Raw genomic sequence first — 21852 nt, forward strand, 5'->3', positions numbered from 1 at the left:
CCATTTATATCAATTCATTTTATGTTGACTAGAAGTCAGATTAGAGCAAATAGTAATTTACATATGTCACACTTCATGGGCGAGTTAGTGCTTGGTTAGGTGGTTGATTTATTCATTTTTTTACATGAAGCAAGTGAGTTCCAAAGCTAACCTGAACAAAATGAGGTAGGCAGTGGTAACACTATTAACTAGAAATTAACCTGCAGTATTTGAACGAATCTATGTCTGCTTACCCAGTAGAGCTGAAATTGTGAGATTAATAATGCAGTCTAAATAAAGGTGAATTAAAAAAAATAAAAAGAGAGGGAAGGAAGTTTATGATTTTGAGGGTATCTAGAAGGTGACTGATGTAAGTAACAGACACAGAGAGTCAGCAGTGCTCAGTAACATCCAAGGGTGATGAAGAAAGATGTAGAGAGTGGCAGGCCAGGAGAGAGAGGTAAGAATATTTGGTGAATTACATCAAGCTAGAAGATTCTGGAAACCTTTCTGTGCTATTACAAAGGATTTTGCTTTTAATAATAACCACTAACCAATATAAATTTAATTTCCAATAGGAATTACTGAAAAACATAGAGCAAAACCCCCACTAGCTCCACCTTACCAAATAAATGCGCTCTTTGCTCCACTAATGAATAAGGATGACTGCTCATCACTGAAGCCACCATATGATCTGCAGATTTTAAATTTCACAGGATGATTAGCCTCCTGAAGACTACATTAAGTTAGTTATCTAGCTTAGTACAAGGACTGAAAGAAGCCAATTACCTCTGTATGCTCTAGTAGCTAGTGCAATATTCCCAGAGAGTTATTAAGTCAACAAATGTTTGCTAAAAAATATCTGAAAAGAAAATCAGTATCTGGAATTTAAACTGTTTTTATTCTAGACAGTTAAACATTCTAAACTAATGTATAGTATCACATTTGCTGTGATGAATAAAGCAAACATACATAGACCATTTCCACCCAGATACCACAGGGACTCCCAGGCAGCAACCAGCCTGAATGACTGTCCACTGCAGAGTTTCCAAATGGGAAATACTACAGATCGTTTCTCTGAGGTCAGGCAGGCTTAGACCACTTTTTGGAGATTAATAATAATCCTGAGAGCCTGAAGCAGAACTTACCTAACCACTAACATTCAGAGAAGCTCTAAATCAGGCTCTAAGTTTAATTTAGTGCATTGTAAGGTAGATCCAACATTTTTAGAGAACGCAGGAAAGAAAAGGGTGTGTCATGTTTCTACATTTTTCTGGGGCCAATTCCATATATGGGTCACTGATAAAGGAATAAATCTGGATTTTTTTAAGTTAGGTTTATTGAGGTGTAATCTAAATACAATAAAATGTACCCTTTTCAGCATACAGATCTGTAAGTTTAGTAAATGCATACAGTCATGTTCTACCACCACAATCAAGCTATAGCACATTTCTGTCACCCCCAAAAATTGTTGTGACAATTTATGGTCAATCCCTCCTCAGGCCCTGGCAACCAATGATCTGTTTTCTATCTCTATCATTCTGTCTTCTCCAGGTCACACACATTGCATCTATAGTATGGAGTCTTTTGAGACTGGTTTCTTTCATGTCATGATACAACTGGCAGCGCAGCCAACTGGGATACTGAGTGGAAAGGAGAGTGGTCGGAATTGCAATTGGAGCAGCAGAGAAAGCCAAATCACATAGGGACGTACATGCCATAACAAAAATTCTGGATTTATAGTAGGTATGATGGGAAGCCATGGGAAGGTTCCAAACAGCTGAATAATATGATCTGATTAAGTTAAAATAATTTTGGCTACTGTGTGGAAGATACACACAATGGAACAGAAGTAGAAAGAAGGAAGCTAGTGTAAAGACTACTGCAATTGTCTGGGTTAAACATGATAAGGGGTGCCTGGATGGTCAGTAGGTACAGCTGGTACAGTCGGTACATGAGACTCTTGATCTTGGGAGTGTTAAGTTCAAGCTCCATGTTGGGTATAGAGATTACTTAAAAATAAAACCTTAAAAAAAAAAAAAAAACACCCAACCCATAATAGTGATTACAATGGCAACACTGGAGGTGGTGGAAAGTGGTCTGGTGACAGATGTAATTCAGAGGAAGGGATACTGGAACTGGATGTAGCATTTGAGGAAAGAGGAAGCAAAGATGCTCCAAGGAGCTTGGCTTGAGTAACAAGGTAGATGGCGGTGTCATCTACCAGGATGGATAAAAGAAACAGACAGGGGAAGAGGAAGAGGCAGGTTTGGCGGAGGGAGGCGGGATAATCGGAAGTTCCATACATTTGGATATCATCAGCATACAGCTGATACTGACTCTCTCTCCTCCATTCTGTAGATCGGTATGGACCTTTGCTAGAGATATTTTTAACAGTACTTGTCCTTTTACTCCTTAACACATGAGTAAATACACTGGATAATATATTTACTCTTTACTTCACTGAGTTCCTGGAGTTAAATCTAAAAATATAACGTAAACTGTAAATGTTCAAGGCTAGACAGTTCTTCCATTTCTTGCCTTCATTTTCTACATAGATAACAACCTCGTGAGTTTCATAAGAAGGACTGCCTCTAAATTTTATGTATACTTTTTCTAGAATACTTATTGTTTGCTCAACTGCATTGGCTCAAATGAGTTAAGAATAGAAAACATTTTGTAGGGGCGCCTGGTTGGCTCAGTGGGTTAAAGCCTCTGCCTTCGGCTCGGGTCGTGATCTCAGGGTCCTGGGATTGAGCCCCACATCGGGCTCTCTGCTCAGCAGGGAGCCTGCTTCCCTTCCTTTCTCTCTGCCTGTTTCTCTGCCTACTTGTGATCTGTCTGTCAAATAAATAAATAAAATCTTTAAAAAAAAAAAAAAGAAAGAAAAAGAAAACATTTTGTAAGTGATCATCATTTTTCTTGCTTTAAAATGTTTTCTGGTATTTACTGATTAATAGGTGAAGCAGTATTTAGTGGTCCACACTTTCCGACTTACGAGATCAAGTTTATTCTTTTGGCATGGTGAAGAAGTATTTGTTGCTTACACAGACCCTCAGTATGAGGAAAGGGTAATGGCAACATACTGCAGAAAAGCTGCAGGATGTGGAGCAGAGGTTCACTGTGTCTCTCTTCCTCAGGGAGCCCAGTAATCCAAGTGCAGGGAGGAGCACTGATCATGCCCCTACTTCCATTTGTACCTCAGAGGCTGCCAGAGTAGAGCATGTGGCAGGGAGGATGACCACTCCAGTCACAGCTCCCTTCATTTATGCATCTAACCATCCATCTTCCATCCATCCATCTGACCATTATCAATGCCTTTCCTGAAGTCTTTTTTTTACCTTAAAACTTCATGCAAGTTCATCATTTCCCATGCAACTGTATTTGCTTTAACATAAAAATAACTTTATTTACTTACCATTGAGTAAAACTGACATTCCAGATAGATCAAGTATAAGACCTCTATGTACAGTTGTACAGGTTATGTACTGAACACTTCATGGGTGTGTGTGGAGGGGGAGGTTCTATTCCTGCTATACGTCTTACGGATTTGGAGAGCAGTAAAATGCCTTGAGGAAGAAGCATCTTTTTTTTTAATTTGTAAAGGTGCCATATGGACTAACACCAGCCCAGCGCTTTGTATATGTGGCCACATGGACTGGGCATAAGCCTGAACCAGCCTCATTATTTCACTCCTAAAGAAGCCAAGTTCCAAGAGGTACAGAGACAAGTTCCTATGGCTACTTCATGGAAAATCTAGGTTTGATCTCAGTCTCTATTCCCATTCCAGTGCTATTTTACAGCAACATGCTACCTCTGCTAACAGTGGGCTGCTCTTGTTCTTCTTAGGTGTGTGGGCTTCAGAAGCACTTTCATTTCTTTTCTTTGTAGGATGGTTATCTTGTGCTGCTATTGCACCTGTTTCTGCCATGAATGGATATAGAGGGGTACAGCAGTCGCTAGACTTTTTGATAAATATTCAAAGTAGTAAAGTTGCTAGATTGCAAGCTCCACGACAGCAGGAACCATGTCCAACATTCCTGTCGTTTCTCCCGAACCCAGCATACAGCTAAGTTATCATTTTATACACAAAATGTATTCTGTAAGTTTGTTTAGGTCCCCATCCCTCTACTGCTATTGCATGCTTTCCTGCAGCAGGAGCATGTGTCAGGGCCAAACTCGGAGAAGCACTGCAGTCATCTCAAAACTGCTTTCAAGGTCAATATGCTGTCAACTGCTTATTATTGGTTGGTTTCATTTAACCGGGAGCAGGAAGATCAGTCACAGAATCATAAAACGGAAGCACTGGAATGGTTCTTGTAAGTCATCTAACCAACTCCCTTATATAACATTCCAGAAAACAGGGTCCTAAAGAGAGGCAGAATCCATTCAGGTAGCTGCATCTAACTTACGTTATGGTTAGTTCCTAAAACTCAGGTTTTCTGCCTAATTAGCTGCTTTTTCCTAAACCCCACAATACCTTGCCATCAATCAACAAAACATGATTGGAAACCCCACAATATCTGAAACATTATGAACTAGAGAGGTGTGCCCTTAAGAATGTCTTTTTTGAGGGCGCCTGGGTGGCTCAGTGGGTTAAGCCGCTGCCTTCGGTCATGATCTCAGGTCCTGGGATCGAGTCCCACATCGGGCTCTCTGCTCAGCAGGGAACCTGCTTCCTCCTCTCTCTCTGCCTGCCTCTCTGCCTCCTTGTGATCTCTCTCTCTGTCAAATAAATAAATAAAATCTTTAAAAAAAAAAAAAGAATGTCTTTTTTGAGTTGGACAATAAATCATGTGTTTGAGATGATACACTACTATTTTCTTTTATTCTTTTCATGCAAGGGTACTCCTCAGAGAGAAGGAAAAAAAGATTAGTCAGGCAAGACTATAAGAAACTCTCAAATTTACTAAGAAATGGATATAAACATGGGTGCCCACTGTTCTGCGTGTGAAGTTAATTTAGAAAGCACAGCTGGTTAGTCAAACGGTAAATTGTGTGCATGTGTATTTATTTTGACTCCAAACTAGAAACTCTATGACCCAGATCATTAGTTTAATCTAATCTGATGATTATTTTAGTTGGAAATAACTATTATCTTATAAGCACGACGCATTTTTAAGCTGCTAACTAAACAAAGAAATTTTGTTATTATTAAACAATATACTTTACAGATTTTTAGCCTTATTTTAGAAATAAAGCTTTAAAAGTAGAAACAACACTGGTGCATCATTTTAGTAATATCCCAAATTATGGGAGTAAGTTGATGGTTCTGAAAGTTCAATTATTTTGAACACATTCTGTAATATTCAACCCTCATCAACAGAACTCAATGACTATAATACAGTGAGACTCCAGAGTTATCTAGTTTTGCTAACCCTGCTTCTTATACATAATTATTAAAAAGAAAGATAACTTGTAGGGCAATTATTTCTTCTGTATAAGAGAATTCTATATTTAAATTAATAATGAACTACAAATTAGAAGTCTAAAATAATTTAACTCTCCTAAGATACCAGTTTCCCAACACAAAAATTGTGGGTTTTTCAAAATTCTAGGACATGGTGCTAGTGGATAATACATTAGGGAAAGCAAAGCTGTATGTGTGCGTGTAGCTTCCATTTTTATGGTCTCTGATTTATCAGCTGGGCCATAACGCAGCAAAATGGCAGTGGCATATTATACCTGGTCATGGCTGGCTTCAATGGAGCTTCCAATAGCATGGAAAGTCATCTGCACAGGGGCTAATGTCAGACAGGTCACACACTCTTTGCCACTTTGTCTATCACAGTAGTGAACCTATAACAGAACACATGCAATCTGCTGAACACCACTTGTAAGAGGGAGCCAGATGCAACAGGTCCTGTCCAAAGGCTCTATATTTCCCCAAGAATTCAAATAATTTATGCAGAACACGCTTCAAATATTTAAAACCTTATCAGGACCTTACAGTATCGATGGAAAATCTATTAACTCCATTTTAAGTACTTTTGAAGTTGTGAAAGAGCTGAGGAAGTGCTTTATAAAATGTTTTACACTATTACAGCCAGTAGAAAAATTCGCAATTAAGTGCTATACCTGTCTTTGTAAGTCTAGCTTTTCGTAACGCATAATGCATAAAAGACTTGAGGGTAAGCATAAGGCCAAGTTCACTTGATTTCAATGGAATCTTGTCAACCTGAATTTTCACTCATCTTTGACTCTATGTCTGTGTGACTGCCACTTAATTGGTAGTGACATTCTTCTATTTCTACATTATAGTCTCTATAAAACCACTATTAAATATATACAGCTATCACTACATCATGTTCTGCTTGACATTTTGACATTACAATCAAATAGAATTAAACTAAAATGATTTCTAATGTGCAGACCAAAATAAAGTTACCATATTATTTTTCTTTTAGTTAAATAAAACCAACCATTATTAAAACCACATGTAAGACACATTCCGTATCAGAAGTAGGGTAAACGGGGGTAAAGGGAAGTGTGAGGCCCTCTTCACAGTGGGAAAATTTACATCCTCTCATTTATCTACTTTCACAAAAGTTCCTTCACGCAGCGCTTATTTTAACTCTAAGCTAACAAAGCAAAAACAGCATTGCTTTTGAGGTAAATTAATGAAACAAGCCTATAGAATGAAATTCCTACTAATTATATTACAGAGAAAACTGGTCTATTAGTTATCACTTGGCTCAACTTGTTAAATGTGTATAGGTCTAGGATAAAAGCTTAGGTGAAAATCTTGAATTTGTGAGGAAGAAAATTAAAACACACATTAGTTCTCTGAAGCTTAATTTCGACTGCTGTGTAATACCCTATATTATGTAATATACCTTTATTATAGATTATGGTCCATGTATATTTTGTCATGGAAAATAGACATCTGACTGAAAATGACAACAATATGGATCTTAGTCTACTATTATAATAACTGAACTTTTTTAAAGCCGGTAGGCTCAAGATTTGCCATCAGTTTCCCTGACGGTAGGGAAGCTTCCTGGAATCTCTAAAAAGTAGTTTAGAGTTTAAATTGAGGAAATATACAAAGTTTATTTCCAAAGCACTTTAGAGATTTTATTATAAAAATAGTTTTTCCAAGTTAACTTTGGGGGAAAAGTCTTGACAACAGTTCTAAATCACCATAGTATACCTCCTAAGCAAACTGAAAGGTCACTCAGTATATGTGAGTTCAAGCATGTGGATGTGTTGTTTACTATGCATCAGCTACATATGATGGGAGAAAATGAAATTTATCACGTAACAGGTTTATGCAAAAGCCAATAAATTGTGACACTAAAATAGCTATAGCTCACAGCTGTTCATGGTACCGTTAAAATATGATGTCGTATAGAGTGCTATTATAAAACATGCTTTTTAAAATAAAACAGAATCGTCCTTTGACATCAGTTGAAAGTCTGTATGAAAGACATGCCACTTCCCTAAATATCCAAATTGACAGTGAATACCCTGGTTAGCCAATTTATTGCAGTTCTATTCTTTCTTCTAGAGAAATGAAAATTACAAAAGACAGAAATACCACAAGACATTCTCAGTAGATAATATAAACTCCAAACTGCATTTGCATCCATGGCTTAGATATTATTACTGAAAGAATTAACTTCCTCCAGGAAGCCTGCAATACCCTATGAAACACTGTGCTTCCCACAGACATTCAACATTGGTGACCACATATAACTCATACAGAACAGATGAACGTAAAGATGTAAGTCTGCACACAGCTGCAAATAAAATGTCAGAGCATCCAGTGAATGTGACAGAGACTGCCAACTGTCCTCTAATATTCTTCCACAGTAATTCCTAGCTGGCTATATGAATGCTCAGAATAAAGTTCATATTTCCCAGGCTCCTTTGTAGCTAAGACACCATATGACTGAATAGAAGGTAAATGGAAGAACTCCATTAACAGCTTTCTGGAAACTTAAAAAAAAGAGATTTTGAGTGTCTGCCTTTTGCTTCTTCTTGACTCATTTTGTCAGCCCATTGCTTGAGATATAGACAGACATTACCATCTTTGACCAAAGGACAAGGTCTGAAACCTACAGATGGCAGGGTGGTGAGTAGGCAGGAACTTGGGTCCCTGAATACTCCATGAAACAGACCCATCACACTAGGTCTGGACTACAAGCTTACAGACCTTTCCATGAGAAAAGAATAAACATCTATTTTACTTAAGACACTGGGCTTTTTAATCACTTAAAAAGAACCTAATCCCCATGGGACTTTCTCTACTGCCCTAGAATCAACACCAGGACCACAGCCAACAACAAAAGGAGAGCTAAGAGCTGCCAACATTAAGGCTAGGCCTTATTTCCAACCCCTTAATAAGGGTCAGCAGAACTGATCCAACAATACAAAGAAGAACTAGGAAGGGGAACGTGAAGGGGAGGGAATTATCTTGATTGTCACCCTTATGAGAAATATAACATTTTCAATGAGTGGGGTAGCTCTAAGAAAAAAGTTAATACAGAGTAGGAGTACTTACATTCTGTCCCCTAGCAGAACTGATAGGCTTCCTTTGAAAACAAATCTTGACAGAAATCAGTATGTGCCCCTAGCAGTTTGGAAACATAGGAAAATAAAGAGATTAAGTTTGGAGATATCTGAGAGCTTGCTGACGGAGTCTAGGCACACAGTGTGCCTGAAAACAAAATGAAAAAAAGGATGAAGAGAGATATGTTCACCCTACATATTCATGGCCCTTGGAGCCATGAGCCAAAGAGAAGCTCAACAGAAGCCAAAGGGATACTCAGGCCAAACAAAAAGACACCTACCAACCGACGGGGTCAGAGGCAAGAACCACTGGCAAAGTCCAAAGGAAATATGGCTGTCCTTCAGGGACAGAGGAAACTGGAAGAAACTAAACGTTGCCTAAAGAAAATTATGAATGTCATCTACATGGAAACCAGAGTGGATGAAACCAGGTTAGGGCATCATCTCCCCCTATCTTGGTCCCCTTCCAGGCCTCCCAACACCAGTGGAGTAAGGCCACAAAATGAAACAGATGGAGTATGATGAAGAGGTCTCAAAAGCCTCCACCCTAACATCTATATTCAATGACACTGGAATGAGAGGAAGGGAAAAAGAAATCAGTGTACATCCTCCCTCCTCCAAGTGTCTTGAGCAAAACTGACTGGATCAGAGTTTGGCATTTTACCATGAACTAGACTCAATTTTTAAAGAGCTTCCCTATGACTCTGCAATTGTACTACTGGGTATTTACCCCAAAGATACAGATGTAGTGAAAAGAAGGGCCATCTGTACCCCAATGTTCATAGCAGCAATGGCCATAGTCGCCAAACTGTGGAAAGAACAAAGATGCCCTTCAACGGATGAATGGATAAGGAAGATGTGGTCCATATACACCATGGAGTATTATGCCTCCATCAGAAAGGATGAATACCCAACTTTTGTATCAACATGAATGGGACTGGAAGAGATTATGCTGAGTGAAATAAGTCAAGCAGAGAGAGTCAATTATCATATGGTTTCACTTATTTATGGAGCATAAGAAATAACACGGAGGACATGGGGAGATGGAGAGGAGAAGGGAGTTGAGGGAAATTGGAGGGGGAGATGAACCATGAAAGACTGTGGACTCTGAAAAACAATCTGAGGGTTTTGAAGGGGCGGGGGGTGGGAGGTTGGTGATGCCTGGTGGAAGGTATTATAGAGGGCACGGATTGCATGGAGCACTGGGTGTGGTGCATAAACAATGAATTCTGTTACACTGAAAAGAAATTAAATTTTAAAAAAGCTAAACATAACTAGACATCAAAAAGGAACATGAATGGGAGACCTGACAGAGTATGGAGTAAAGTGGTGACTGGAAAAATATAAAATCATTCCATGTTTATACCCCCACTGCACTGAGGCTGCCCAATAAAGCAGATAAAATTATGTGAAAAATATAGGAAAATTATTGAGGACAATTCCAAATTAAACAAAAAGTAATAATCTATAGATAAGAACCCTTAAGAGATAGTCACACTTCACACACCACTCCATCAGCCACTTGTAAAAACAAGTTTGATACGGCTCTGTTCAGTTTCCAATTTTCTTCTTGGACATAACAACATTAGAGTTCATAAAATTATGGATGTCAAAAAATGATAATATGCAAGTGACATTCATCCTTCTACACAGAAAAACGTTTCCTCTGATTCAAAGCATCAGCAGAAGCCAGAATTCTTAGGACTACTAGCTTGAAATAATTAAGGTAATAAATCCCACTACCTCTTCAGAACTGACAGAGCAAAATTTTCTGTTGCAACAGTGTGTTTCTACAAACGTGGCCCTAACAATTTCAGTAAGCAGTGTCACAGGACCTTGATTTTGATTATAGAAAAGTGAATAAAGATAATTTTAGAAGATTAAAAAAGTCATCTTCTATGTGTACTTTAAGATTTATTGTCTATAAATCATATCATTTTGCCATCTTTGGTACTCTAAAATGTTAGCAATTGATCTTGATTTTTATAATGTTATAGCACTTGTTTTGGATTTATAACACTATCAAATACTATAAATTGACATTTTGTTTCTTTTTTATGGATTTACAAAAATTATTCCATCAGAAGATGGGCGGAAAATTTCAATATATGTAAATTAAACAATGTGGCTATCTTTGAAATGTACCAATCTATAACAGTTTTTATTTTAAAATAAGTTTTCTAGTCTTGACTTGTAATCACATAAACCCAGATGAGATGCTATAATTGTCCATTCTAATACTGATTTTGCCAGTCTAGATATTTCTTTTTCCTGAAGAGGAGACACACATCACTTCAACCATTCATATAACTTAAGAAATAAAAGAAAAATACTATAAGCCTTAGAATAATTTACATTAAAAGCTAGGTATGTAAATGTCTTCACACCATTTTGAACTATGAGAAGGCATCCAAGTGCGAATGTCCATTCCCTACCTCCTACCTCCAAAATAAGTTCCATCCAACCATTTCCTGCAGGGCTGAAATTCCTTCATGTTTCAGGACTACTAAATATTTTACTAATCTCAGTGGGAAATGGTTAACTGCTTGCTGTCAGATGTTTTTAATGGTCACTCCCTGTGGGACAAAAGTGAGGAGGGTGTGAAAAATACCCATGTTTAAAGAAAGTTGCTCTTTAGATCACTAAGGAAAGATAAACACCTGTGCATTCATACGTGATACCTAGCATAATCACCGTAGCAAGAAAACGAGTTTGATTAGTGCATCTCGGGTTCATGAACCGTGGGGTCTACTGCAAAGAAGCAGGCAGAGATCCCCTTCTAGCTACTGCTCAGAAGCTCTGCACAGAGAAGAAAAGGCAGCAAGGAGCTAAAGAGTGACAGGTGTAACACTGGAACTAAGAATAAGCATGCCAAAAACATGCTTGACTTTTGCAGTCTGCAGTAAGGAAGACCTATATCTTTATTAACACACAAAATAGCATTCTCTTGGCAAAATGTGAAACATTATTATTTGATAAATATTGCCCTAATAAATAGCTTAAATTTGTATTAAACATTCTTAACTGCTTGATGACATGTAAATCATCTTACTTATTTGGGTCAACTGTGGTCAACAGTAAAAAGCTACATTATGTTAGTTCTATATTCTATTAATGAATTAATTTATATGTAATAAAAAGTCCATGAAAAGCACTTAGAACAATGTCTGACTCGTGATTAGCATTAAAATATATATATTAGATATTCTTATTACTACTGTAACACATCATAATAATATAATAAAAGACATGACAAGATATATAATTATTAACAGTAATACTACATTAGGATAATGTCTGTCATTGACTTTCTCTAAAGTTTTTCCCAATCCTTTTCATAACTAAAATCAACTCCTTTGTAACTAAAATGTAAACATATATTTAACATGTTCAGTCATGTACCTGCATTTTAGCTGTTAGAGTAATCTGTTTCATTCTGTATGTGATATGCTTGTCACATTAATGGCTCTAAAGGGGTAAGTGAATGAAGGAAGTCACATTATAAAAACTGAGACTCAACTTATAATTATCTTTTCTCTCTTTCAGAAATTCTATGCTTGGGATAAGCTCTGACAATTACATGCCTGTACTTGGTATAAAATTTGGCAGAGATGTATAGATTTATGTCTAGCGTAAGTCACAGATTAAAAATTGCACAGCAAATGCAACAACAGATGTGTTATCAATATTGTCAAGGGAGATAATTGCACTCTTACTTTAAGGGATGAACACGTATGACAAAAATCCCAAATCTTTTTTCTTCGCTTTTCAGTTTCTACTCACTATGCTAGTGGAAGTCTAAGGAAGAACTCCTTAGAAAGTAAATCATACACACACCTATATAGTTATTTTAGTTTGACGTCTCCATTGGGGAAAAAAAAAAAGCACTAGGTGATTTTTAACAGTCAATTTTATAGCTACCAGAAAAGAATCTTCTGTCTTTTGAAATGTGCACTCATGCTTTGACATTCCCACATATAACCATTTAGGTATTTATAACAAGAGATGTTAAAATCTACAGGGCTTAAAACAAAATAGCTTTTTAACAAGGTCAAAGGAAAATTACAGTTCATTTAGGCAGTTAGTACATCACTGAAGTTAACCTAACACAATCTCCTCCCAATAGGGCCAACCAACTAATTCTCATGTATTAGAATTCTATTGTATTGTATTGCATATCACTTTAAAGACAAGACCTTACAAATCTTTTCATTATATACCAGTTTAATTTATAACAGCATTTAGTTGTTTTTTTTAATAAGAAATATTGGAATGTGTTACTTTCTACTCAGGAATTACAGATTTTAGAAACATACTATATTTGTTTTCAAGTAGAATTACATTCATGATGCAAAGACCATTGTGACTTCTACTTTCAGACAAGATGAAACAGATCTACATCTCCCTATTCTTCCTGCTAAGTACAAGTAAAAGTTTGGGGTATTATATATAAGACAAACGTAAGAGGATTCAGACAGCAGGAGACAAGGAGGAAGAATCCCAGCTAGGGATTTCAAGACCCAAGAAACAACAGAATGGTGAATCTCTCAGTTTTCTCTTTGTCTCATGTATCCTGGGCTGTATGCCAGAGAAGCTGGCAACATGGAAATGACAATGGATACAGAAAATAATAATAATAACATCAAGGGAGCCTGGGTGGTTCAGTGGGTTAAAGCCTCTGCCTTTGGCTCAAGTCATGGTCCCAGGGTCCTGGGATCGTGCCCTGCATCAGGCTCTCTGCTCAGTGGGGAGCCTGCTTCCTCCTCTCTCTCTCTCTGCCTGCATCTTTGACTACTTGTGATCTCTGTCTGTCAAATAAATAAATAAAATCTTTAAAAAAAAATAGCAATAATAAAACCCCAAGAAAATCTGCTCGCTCTATCCAAAGGGTCAGAAAAAGAATAAATTAGCAAAACATTTAGATGATAACTGCCCTATTCCAACCAAACACCACGGAAAATATGGCAGACCCACCCCCATTCCCATCAGCAAAAACCAACTGCGGAGCTTAGACTTCTACCCTTGCCAGATTAATGAGGTGACCCAATCCCCCACCTAGAGTAGTGACTGAGAAGGGTGAAAGGGAGTCATAACTTTTACCCCTGCTGGATTCCTAGGCTTTTGTCTCAATCTAGTGATATTGAGGCATGCTATATCCTCTCACTGGGGTGGTCTCAGAAGCGGCATAGTGGAGGGTCAGGACTTTCACCACTTTGCAGTTATTACATGCCCCCCTCTTCCCAACAGGGTGTCAAAAGAACTCAGTGGAGAAAGTGAAATTTTACCCATAACAAGTAACAAGGCGGCACTCCGAGATCCCTAGCTGGTGCAACAGGGGACTTAAAAAAACAGAAGCCATACATAAGACACAGAGATTTATTATGCCTGAAACATCTAGGATTCAACAGAAAATCTTTCATTACACCAAGAACCAGGATAATCTCAACTTGAAGAGAAAAGGCAATCATGAGATGCCAACACCAAGATGACATAGACGTTAGATTCATCTGACAAGTGTTTCAAAGAAGCCATTATAAAAATGCTTTTAAAAGCAATTACAGGGGTGCCTGGTTAAGTCAGTTAAGCGTCTGCCTTCAGCTCAGGTCGTGATCTCAGGGTCCTTAGATCGGGCCCCATGTCGGGCTCCATGCTCAACAGAAAGTCTGCTTCTCCCTCTCTCTCTGACCCTCCTCCCTGCTTATTCATTCTTTCTCTCTCTCTCAAAAAAAAAAGAAAGAAAGCAAGCAATTATACACACACTTGAAACAAATGAAAAAATGTAGTCTCATTAAAGAAACAGAAGGCATAAGAAGAACCAAATAGAAACTTTATAGCTGAAAAATAAAATAACCAAAATTAAAAACTAAGTAGAGAAAACAGAAAAAAGATTTAGTAAATTTGTAGATAGAAACATAGAAAATCCCCAACCTGGACAACAGAGAGAAAATAGATGGAGAAAAGTGAACAGAGACACAGATATTTCCAGGATCATGATGAAAGATCTAATATTTTGTGTCATCAGAATCCCAGGAGAAGAAGAGACAGTGACTGGGGCTAAAAAGAATCTGAAGAAATAATGGCTAAAATGTACTAAATTCTGGTAAGAGATACAAGCCTACAGTTTCAGAAGCAGGGCAAATCCCAAACAGAATAAACACAAAGACACAACATAATCAAACTTCTGAAAACTACAGACAAAGAATAAACTTAGAAGCAAGCAGGAAGAGAGAAACAACTCCTGACCTACAGAGATGGGACACTTCTGAAAGCAGTGTCTCAGCAGAAACCACGGAGCCATAAGGAACTGGCACATTTTTAGAGCGCTGAACGAACTGTCAACCCAGAATTTTCTATTGAGCAAAAATATCCTTAAGGAATGAAGGGGAACACAAAACAATCTCAAATGAATGGAAATCGAATATAAGTTGCCAATCTACCTACTCCAGAAGAATGGCTAACATAAGGTCTTGAAACGGAAAGGAAATGATAAAAGCAGGGATCTTGAACTCCATTGGGAAGAAAGAAAAAACACAGAAAGGAGTAAAAACAGTGGTGAATATACAGCACACTTTCCTTCTCTTCTTGACTTTTCTGAATATGTTGGGCATTAGCAACAAAAATTGTAACACTGATATGGTACTTAATGTATGTAAAGGAGATATTGAGATAATTATATTACAAACACAGAAGCATTTGGGGGACTAAGAATGGTACAGCACCAATTCTGTGATATTCTTACCAAAAATGTACAACCTCCATCAATCAATCATGAGAAAATATTAGAAAAACCCAAATTCAAAAATATTCTACAAAATAAATAATCATATTATTCAAAAACATTAAGGTCATGAAAGACTAAAGAACTATTACTTGATCGGGAGAAATTTAAGAGACATCACAACTAAATGCACTGTGGGATCCTAGACCAGACCCTGGGCAAGAAAGAAGACATTAGTAGGAAACACTGGAAAATTTTGAATAAGATTACATCATTATTAATTTCCTGGTGCTGACAATGATATTGTGGTTGTATAATTGTTAGCATTAAGTTCTTTCTACCTTTCTCTAAATTTAAAATTATTTTTTAAAGGCCATTATAAAAGTAAACCTTTAGTGCTTCAGAATAAAGGAGACTTGAAAGAGGTCACGTGCCCATTAGAGTAGATATCAGTTTTTCTGTGCATATCAGGGTTTATATTAAAAGAATCTTCAGGGCGCCTGGGTGGCTCAGTGGGTTGAGCCACTGCCTTCAGCTCAGGTCATGATCTCAGGGTCCTGGGATCGAGTCCCGCATCGGGCTCTCTGCTCAGCAGGGAGCCTGCTTCCTCCTCACTCTCTCTCTACCTGCCTCTCTGCCTACTTGTGATCTCTCTCTGTCAAATAAATAAATAAAATCTTTAAAAAAAAAAAAAAAAAGAATCTTCAAACACAAGAAAAGAGAATCAGTGGAGATTAAATTTTCTTTTCATTAGAAAAGTAAAGCCACTGTGCACTGTGGTCCTTTCTACTTCTGATATGAGAAGGAAAAAGGATGCAGGAAAAAAAAGTTTCTGGCATAAAAGCCTGGAAAATTGTAATATCCAAAGCATCATGACAAAGAGAAGCTAAAGGTTCCTCCTTAAGTTAGAGATTTTGAGAGAAAAAAATTATAATAGAGGCCTATTCATGGGAATCCTAGTAATGGGGATGAAGAAACTTGAACCAAGAGATACCAATAAATGCTATCTGATTTCCAAAAGCTAAGAAGTAAGTTCCTGCTCAGGCTGCAGGAGCAAACACCATCTATGAAAGATTATTTCTCAGCTATTTTTATTTTTATTCTAGGACAATATTACTACCTGAACTTTCTCCTCTATCATTAATGTAATTACAAAAATTTCCACTGAAATTACTTCTGATAGGGAGCAGGAACCAATAAGTTATTAGGTTCTTTTCGGCAGTTGACAAAAAAGGTGATAGAGAACCAGAAGAGACTGCTCTCATAAAAGCCAAGAGAATAGAAAGTTTAAGATGAGAGACAAAGTTTAGAATTTGAGTCCAGCCAGATTAACTGCTTCAGAAAACAAAATCTGAAACTATGCAGAGGAATATAATAGAATCCAGAGTCTCTATACTGTATCACTGACAATAGTCAGGATTCAATCCAAAATTACTTGACCTGGAATAGACAGGAAAAGGTGACTCATACTCCAGTGAAAAGGCACTCAATAGAGACCAAATTCAATATACCTGATGTTGAAATGAGTACAAAAGGTGTTTAAAGCACCTATTTTAACTCTTCTTATAGGAAATCTTAACAGAGAAACCAAAACTTCAAAAAGAACCATATGGAAATTCGAGAAATGAAAATATAATATCCAAAGATTAAAAAAATTCACTAAAGAAGACACACATTAAACTTATAGATCAATTAAAAAATATAATTTAGGGGCACCTGTGTGGCTCAGTGAGTTGAGCCTCTGCCTTCAGCTCGGGCCATGATCTCAGGGTTCTGGGATTGAGCCCCGCATTGGGCTCTCTGCTCAGCGGGGGGCCTGCTTCCTCCTCTCTCTCTCTCTGCCTGCTGCTCTGCCTGCCTCTCTGCCTACTTGTGATCTCTCTCTGTCAAAATAAATAAATAAAATCTAAATAAATAAATAAATATAAATATATATATATATAAATTTAAAGTTCAGAGAAAAAACATTTTTATGAATAAAGACTCAGGAATCTGTGGACAATATTTAAAAAAATACGTATATATGTAGTTTCAAAAGAAGAGCAGAGAAAGGGTGCAAAATACTTACTCAAAGAAAATATGGCCTCAAATTTCCCAAATTAGATGAAAGCAGTAAGTATACAGTAAATTCAACAATGGCTCCAAAATTCCTAACCTCTATACTTTTGATTGTGACCTTATTTGGAAATAGGCTCTTTGCAGAAGAAATTAAGTTGAGTATGTCAAGATCATGGCAGGGAGATAATATTTGCAACACAAATATTATATAAAAAGGACTCTTATAGTGCCATAAGAAAAGAAGACCCCAATTAGAAACTTGACAAAGACATGGACATTTCACAAAGACCTATAATTGGCCAATAAGCACATAAGAAAAACATCATATGGGTCATTAGTGAAATACAAATTAAAATATAAATGTGATACCACTGTACTCTTATTTGAGTAAGACTGATCATATCAATGTATGGAACTCTCATACATGTTAGTAAGAATGTAATAGGTTACATTATGCATATTGAAAAAGTCTGATAGTTTCTTATAACTTTGTATGTACACTAACCATGTGACCCAGCAAATTTACTCCAGGGCATTTTTCTAAGGGAATTAGAAAGATGACTGCATAAAATCTTATACATGAGTATTCATAAACAGCTTTATTCATAATAGCACCAAACTGAAAACAACTCAAATGTCCATCAACAGGTAAAGAGAAACAACTTGTGGCATACATCCCTATAGTGGACTAATACTTAATGAAAAACAACAAAAATTAACCAAACCAAACAAACAAACCAAAAAACCCTCTACTATATACAATATGGAAGAATCTCAAAAAAATTATAGCGAATGAAAGAAGCCAGATGCAAGGCTGTGCATACTATATGGCTCCATTTTTATGAAATTCCTGAAAAGGCAAAGCTAATCTTTAGCGACAAGAGGATAGCCTGGTTATCTGGATCCATGGGAGGTGGGGAAAACAAGATGCAGAGAGGGACCAGGAAAACTTTTACAGTAATAGCAATATTGTCTTGATTGTGGTAGCAGTCACATGGTTGCATATATTTTTCAAAACTTTGTAATAAAAAGGTTGTGTCTAGTTGCACATAATTATAGCTCAATAAGGCTTTTTAAAATATCAAAAAGTTATAGCTATCTTTGAAACAACAGTTGGAGACATGAAGTCTCTTGCATATACTTCTCATAAATAATCATAACTAATCTCACAATTAATTTCCTAGCAACTATTACCTTTGGATATTAACACCGTTTGAATTTATCATATGTGTTTGGATGTTCCCTGTCCCTACTCCACATCTCACCCTCACATACCCATTTTTATGTTAGCTCCATGAGAGCAGAAACCTTGACTGTCACTTATGTTATATCCTCAGGGCCAAGAAGTATGCCTGGCCCATGGCAGGTGCTCAATATATTTCAGTTGAATTAATGGATAAATGAACTCTTTACATTGTTAATATTCATTGGGAATCTCTCCTAGGCTATTTACTCATTTTCCCTGGTCAAACTTTACTTCTTTTTCAAGATTTTGTTTATTTATTTGAGAGAGAGAGAGAGAGAGAGAGAGAGAGAAAGCACCAGCAGGGGTAGGGGCAGAGGGAGAAGCAGACTCCCCACTGAGCCGGGAACCTGACGTGGGGCTGGATCCCAGGACCCGAGATCATGACCTGAGCTGAAGGCAGATGCTTCAGACTGAGCCACCCAGGCGCCCCACAAACTTAACTACTTCTGTGGCTTCAATTCCATCTGTATAAAGATGACTCTCCAAACTGTGTCCTATCCTTTCTTGCTGATCACCAGAAGCATTAAGAACTACCTCTTGCACAACTTTATTCAGGCAATGCAAATTTCACGTGTTTAAAATGGAACCCATTAGCTTCCTTTAAGTTCACTCATCTCATCAATACTAAACATAAAACCTTGCCTAAAACATGTCACATTCATATTATCTTACTTTATTTCATTCTCAAATTCTTGAAAAAACAGTCTATGTGTTCTCAGATAGTCTCTACTTACTCTTCAACATATGTGAATCTTGCTTCCACCTGGAACAGGCTAGTGAACGCGTACTCATAAAAACCAGCACAAGAGGTCATTTAATTCTCTCAGCTGTAGCTTAGACAAGTGCACCTTAGCCCCATTCCTCTACACTCACCAGCTCTGCCCTAACCCAATCTTTGTTATTTCTCTACTGGATTCAATCAAAACCACTCTAATTAGTGTTTTTTGCTACCAGTCTTGTTTCTTTTTTGTCTAATTCATGCTTTGTACCGCTGACAGAATTATCTTTCTAAAATACAAAACCAGGGGCGCCTGGGTAGCTCAGAGGGTTAAAGCCTCTGCCTTCGGCTCGGGTCATGATTCCAGGGTTCTGGGATAGAGCCCCACATGAGCCTCTGCTCAGCAGGGAGCCTGCTTCCTGTTCTCTCTCTGCCTGCCTCTCTGCCTATTTGTGATCTCTTGTCTGTCAAATAAATAAATAAAATCTTTTAAAAAATAATAATAATAAATAAATAAAATATAAAACCAATGTCCCTACCCTTTTAAAAATAAGGCCACAGTCTCTGCCTAAAAGCTAAAAATCTAAACTCCTAGCAAAGCACAGCTTCTTGGTCTCCCTGTGAACCACTGCCACTTCGACTCTAAGCATTTTATGAAATACCATGTCCTTTTATGTCTTCAGTGCTTACCTTCTGCTTGCAGTTCTTATTCACCTGAAAATTCTATGTGCTCTTCAAAACTTATTTCAAATGTCCCATCTGCTATAAATTCTTCCCTAATTCCTTCAGTCAAAGCTGTTCATTCCTATTTGTGATTCTTGACATAGCTAACCACACCTCAAGTGAACACTTATCAGGTTACCCTTATTATGCCCCTCATCATGGGGGCAGAATTACATACAGTATTTCATAAATGTTTAATTTTTTGTTATCAAGCTGCTGTGTAATGTTCAAACACTGACCCCTGGAAATGGGACTAATTTGTGGTGGTGGCCAACCTTTTACATACTGGATTTATTTACCTGTCTTTCCCCAACGTGATCATAACTCCTCCTGTGCCCAGTGCTTGGCATGCTACCTAGCATGTGAAGGTACTTATGAGTACTGGCCCAGAGTCAATAAGCAGGTGTTCCATTTTCTGTTCTTCAGTTAAATCAATTCCAGTATTCAATGGCTTGACACATCTCTAGTCTGGTTAACTTCATGTCCATCTAATTCTTTTATATACTGAAATTCTTTTCTCAATTTTTCTCTTAATATTTTTAAACATTTTTCTCTTAATAAGATTTATTCAAGCTGTCACTGCGTCATCTTCCAACAGTAGTCCTTGTTTCTTCAATGTTCCATATTAGGACTTGATTCTGGACTTTTCTTATACTTAAAAAAGATGACAGTCTGAGGGCTTAAATACATTTATTAATGAAATCTATGACTGAAACAAAACAATATCTAGAAGGCCATAGACCATCACCACAAACTACTCCTACTTACAGGAATAAATCTTCAAACACTATACAATAGTTTAAAATAAAGATCTGTAGCCAAAAGCAAATATGTACCAGGCATTTTTGCTTGTGTCGTAAGATAATGTACATGCCTACATCACTAATATATAATGAGTCAATCAATAAATGTCAGTTTCATTTTCTTGTTTATCCATATATCTCTGAGATAAAGCATGCCCCTGCTATGTTAATATCTTTTTCTGTGTATAGAAATCCTTTATGTGGGGCGCCTGGGTGGCTCAGTGGGTTAAGCCGCTGCTTTCGGCTCAGGTCATGATCTCAGGGTCCTGGGATGGAGTACCGCATCAGGCTTTCTGCTCAGCAGGGAGCCTGCTTCCCTCTCTCTCTCTCTGCCTACCTCTCCATCTACTTGTGATTTCTCTCTGTCAAATAAATACATAAAATCTTTAAAAAAAAAAAAGAAAATCCTTTATGTGCAGTAACTCCACATCCTTTTCTCTCTCTCAAGAATTGCCCTGAGTGAGAAAAGAACAATATCCATGAAATTTTAACCACTCTCACTAATGAAAAAAAAAATCTTAGATATAGCTGAATGCTGGAGAGAGGGAAACAGATCATTTCAACATGACTTAGAATGACCACTGGTATTTGCTAGTAGCCAGACATGAAGGGACTTGATGGGTATTAAAATTAATTTTATGCTACTAAGTAAAAATCACATCATTGCCAACCTTCTGTAGCAAAAGGAAATGTAGTTCCCCTCTAGATGAAAAAGCATTTCTTTTTCTTCAAAGACTTGATTTTCAAATGATTCCAAGTAGAATTCTTACAATGAGCTGAAATCTTTCCTGATGCAAACAGAGAAAGCTACAAATATTTCTACTCATAACAAGCCCATAACAACAGCCATTTTTTTTCTGTACCACTCGTTTTAGAGCCATATCAAAGTCACTGTGGTAGGAAAGGCTCTTTCTTTGGTTGTATATTACTTTTCCTTTGAAATATCTTCTATGTCTTACTATATGTGTGCTGGTACATCAAGGCTCAAGATGAATGTCTTTGTCCATCTGACTTCCAGGCTATACTCTGCAGTGATTTAGGGTCAAGTTAGTCCTGAATAGTTTGTGCAGTAATAATGCACTACTTTATCAAG

The 21852-nt window shown here is 37.3% G+C and overlaps 1 protein-coding gene across 12 annotated transcripts in view; it reads right to left on the bottom strand.

Moving 5' to 3' along the window:
- The window catches only part of STAU2 (staufen double-stranded RNA binding protein 2), a 327264-nt gene that overhangs the window by 103983 nt on the left and 201429 nt on the right, over positions 1 to 21852 (bottom strand). For 8 of the 12 annotated variants that reach the window (XM_032316746.1, XM_032316751.1, XM_032316745.1 and 5 more), the window contains one exon: positions 5665 to 5778. The exons of 2 other annotated variants lie outside the window; for them this stretch is intronic. In XM_032316746.1, the coding sequence (XP_032172637.1) occupies positions 5665 to 5778 (114 nt within the window). Of the gene's footprint in view, positions 1 to 2908; positions 4542 to 4747; positions 4831 to 5664; positions 5779 to 21852 lie in introns of those variants that run through there. 2 more of the 12 variants (XM_032316744.1, XM_032316743.1) reach the window with 2 other exon arrangements.

Source organism: Mustela erminea, chromosome 16 (genome assembly GCF_009829155.1).
Source record: "Mustela erminea isolate mMusErm1 chromosome 16, mMusErm1.Pri, whole genome shotgun sequence".
Classification (NCBI taxonomy): Eukaryota; Metazoa; Chordata; class Mammalia; order Carnivora; family Mustelidae; genus Mustela; species Mustela erminea.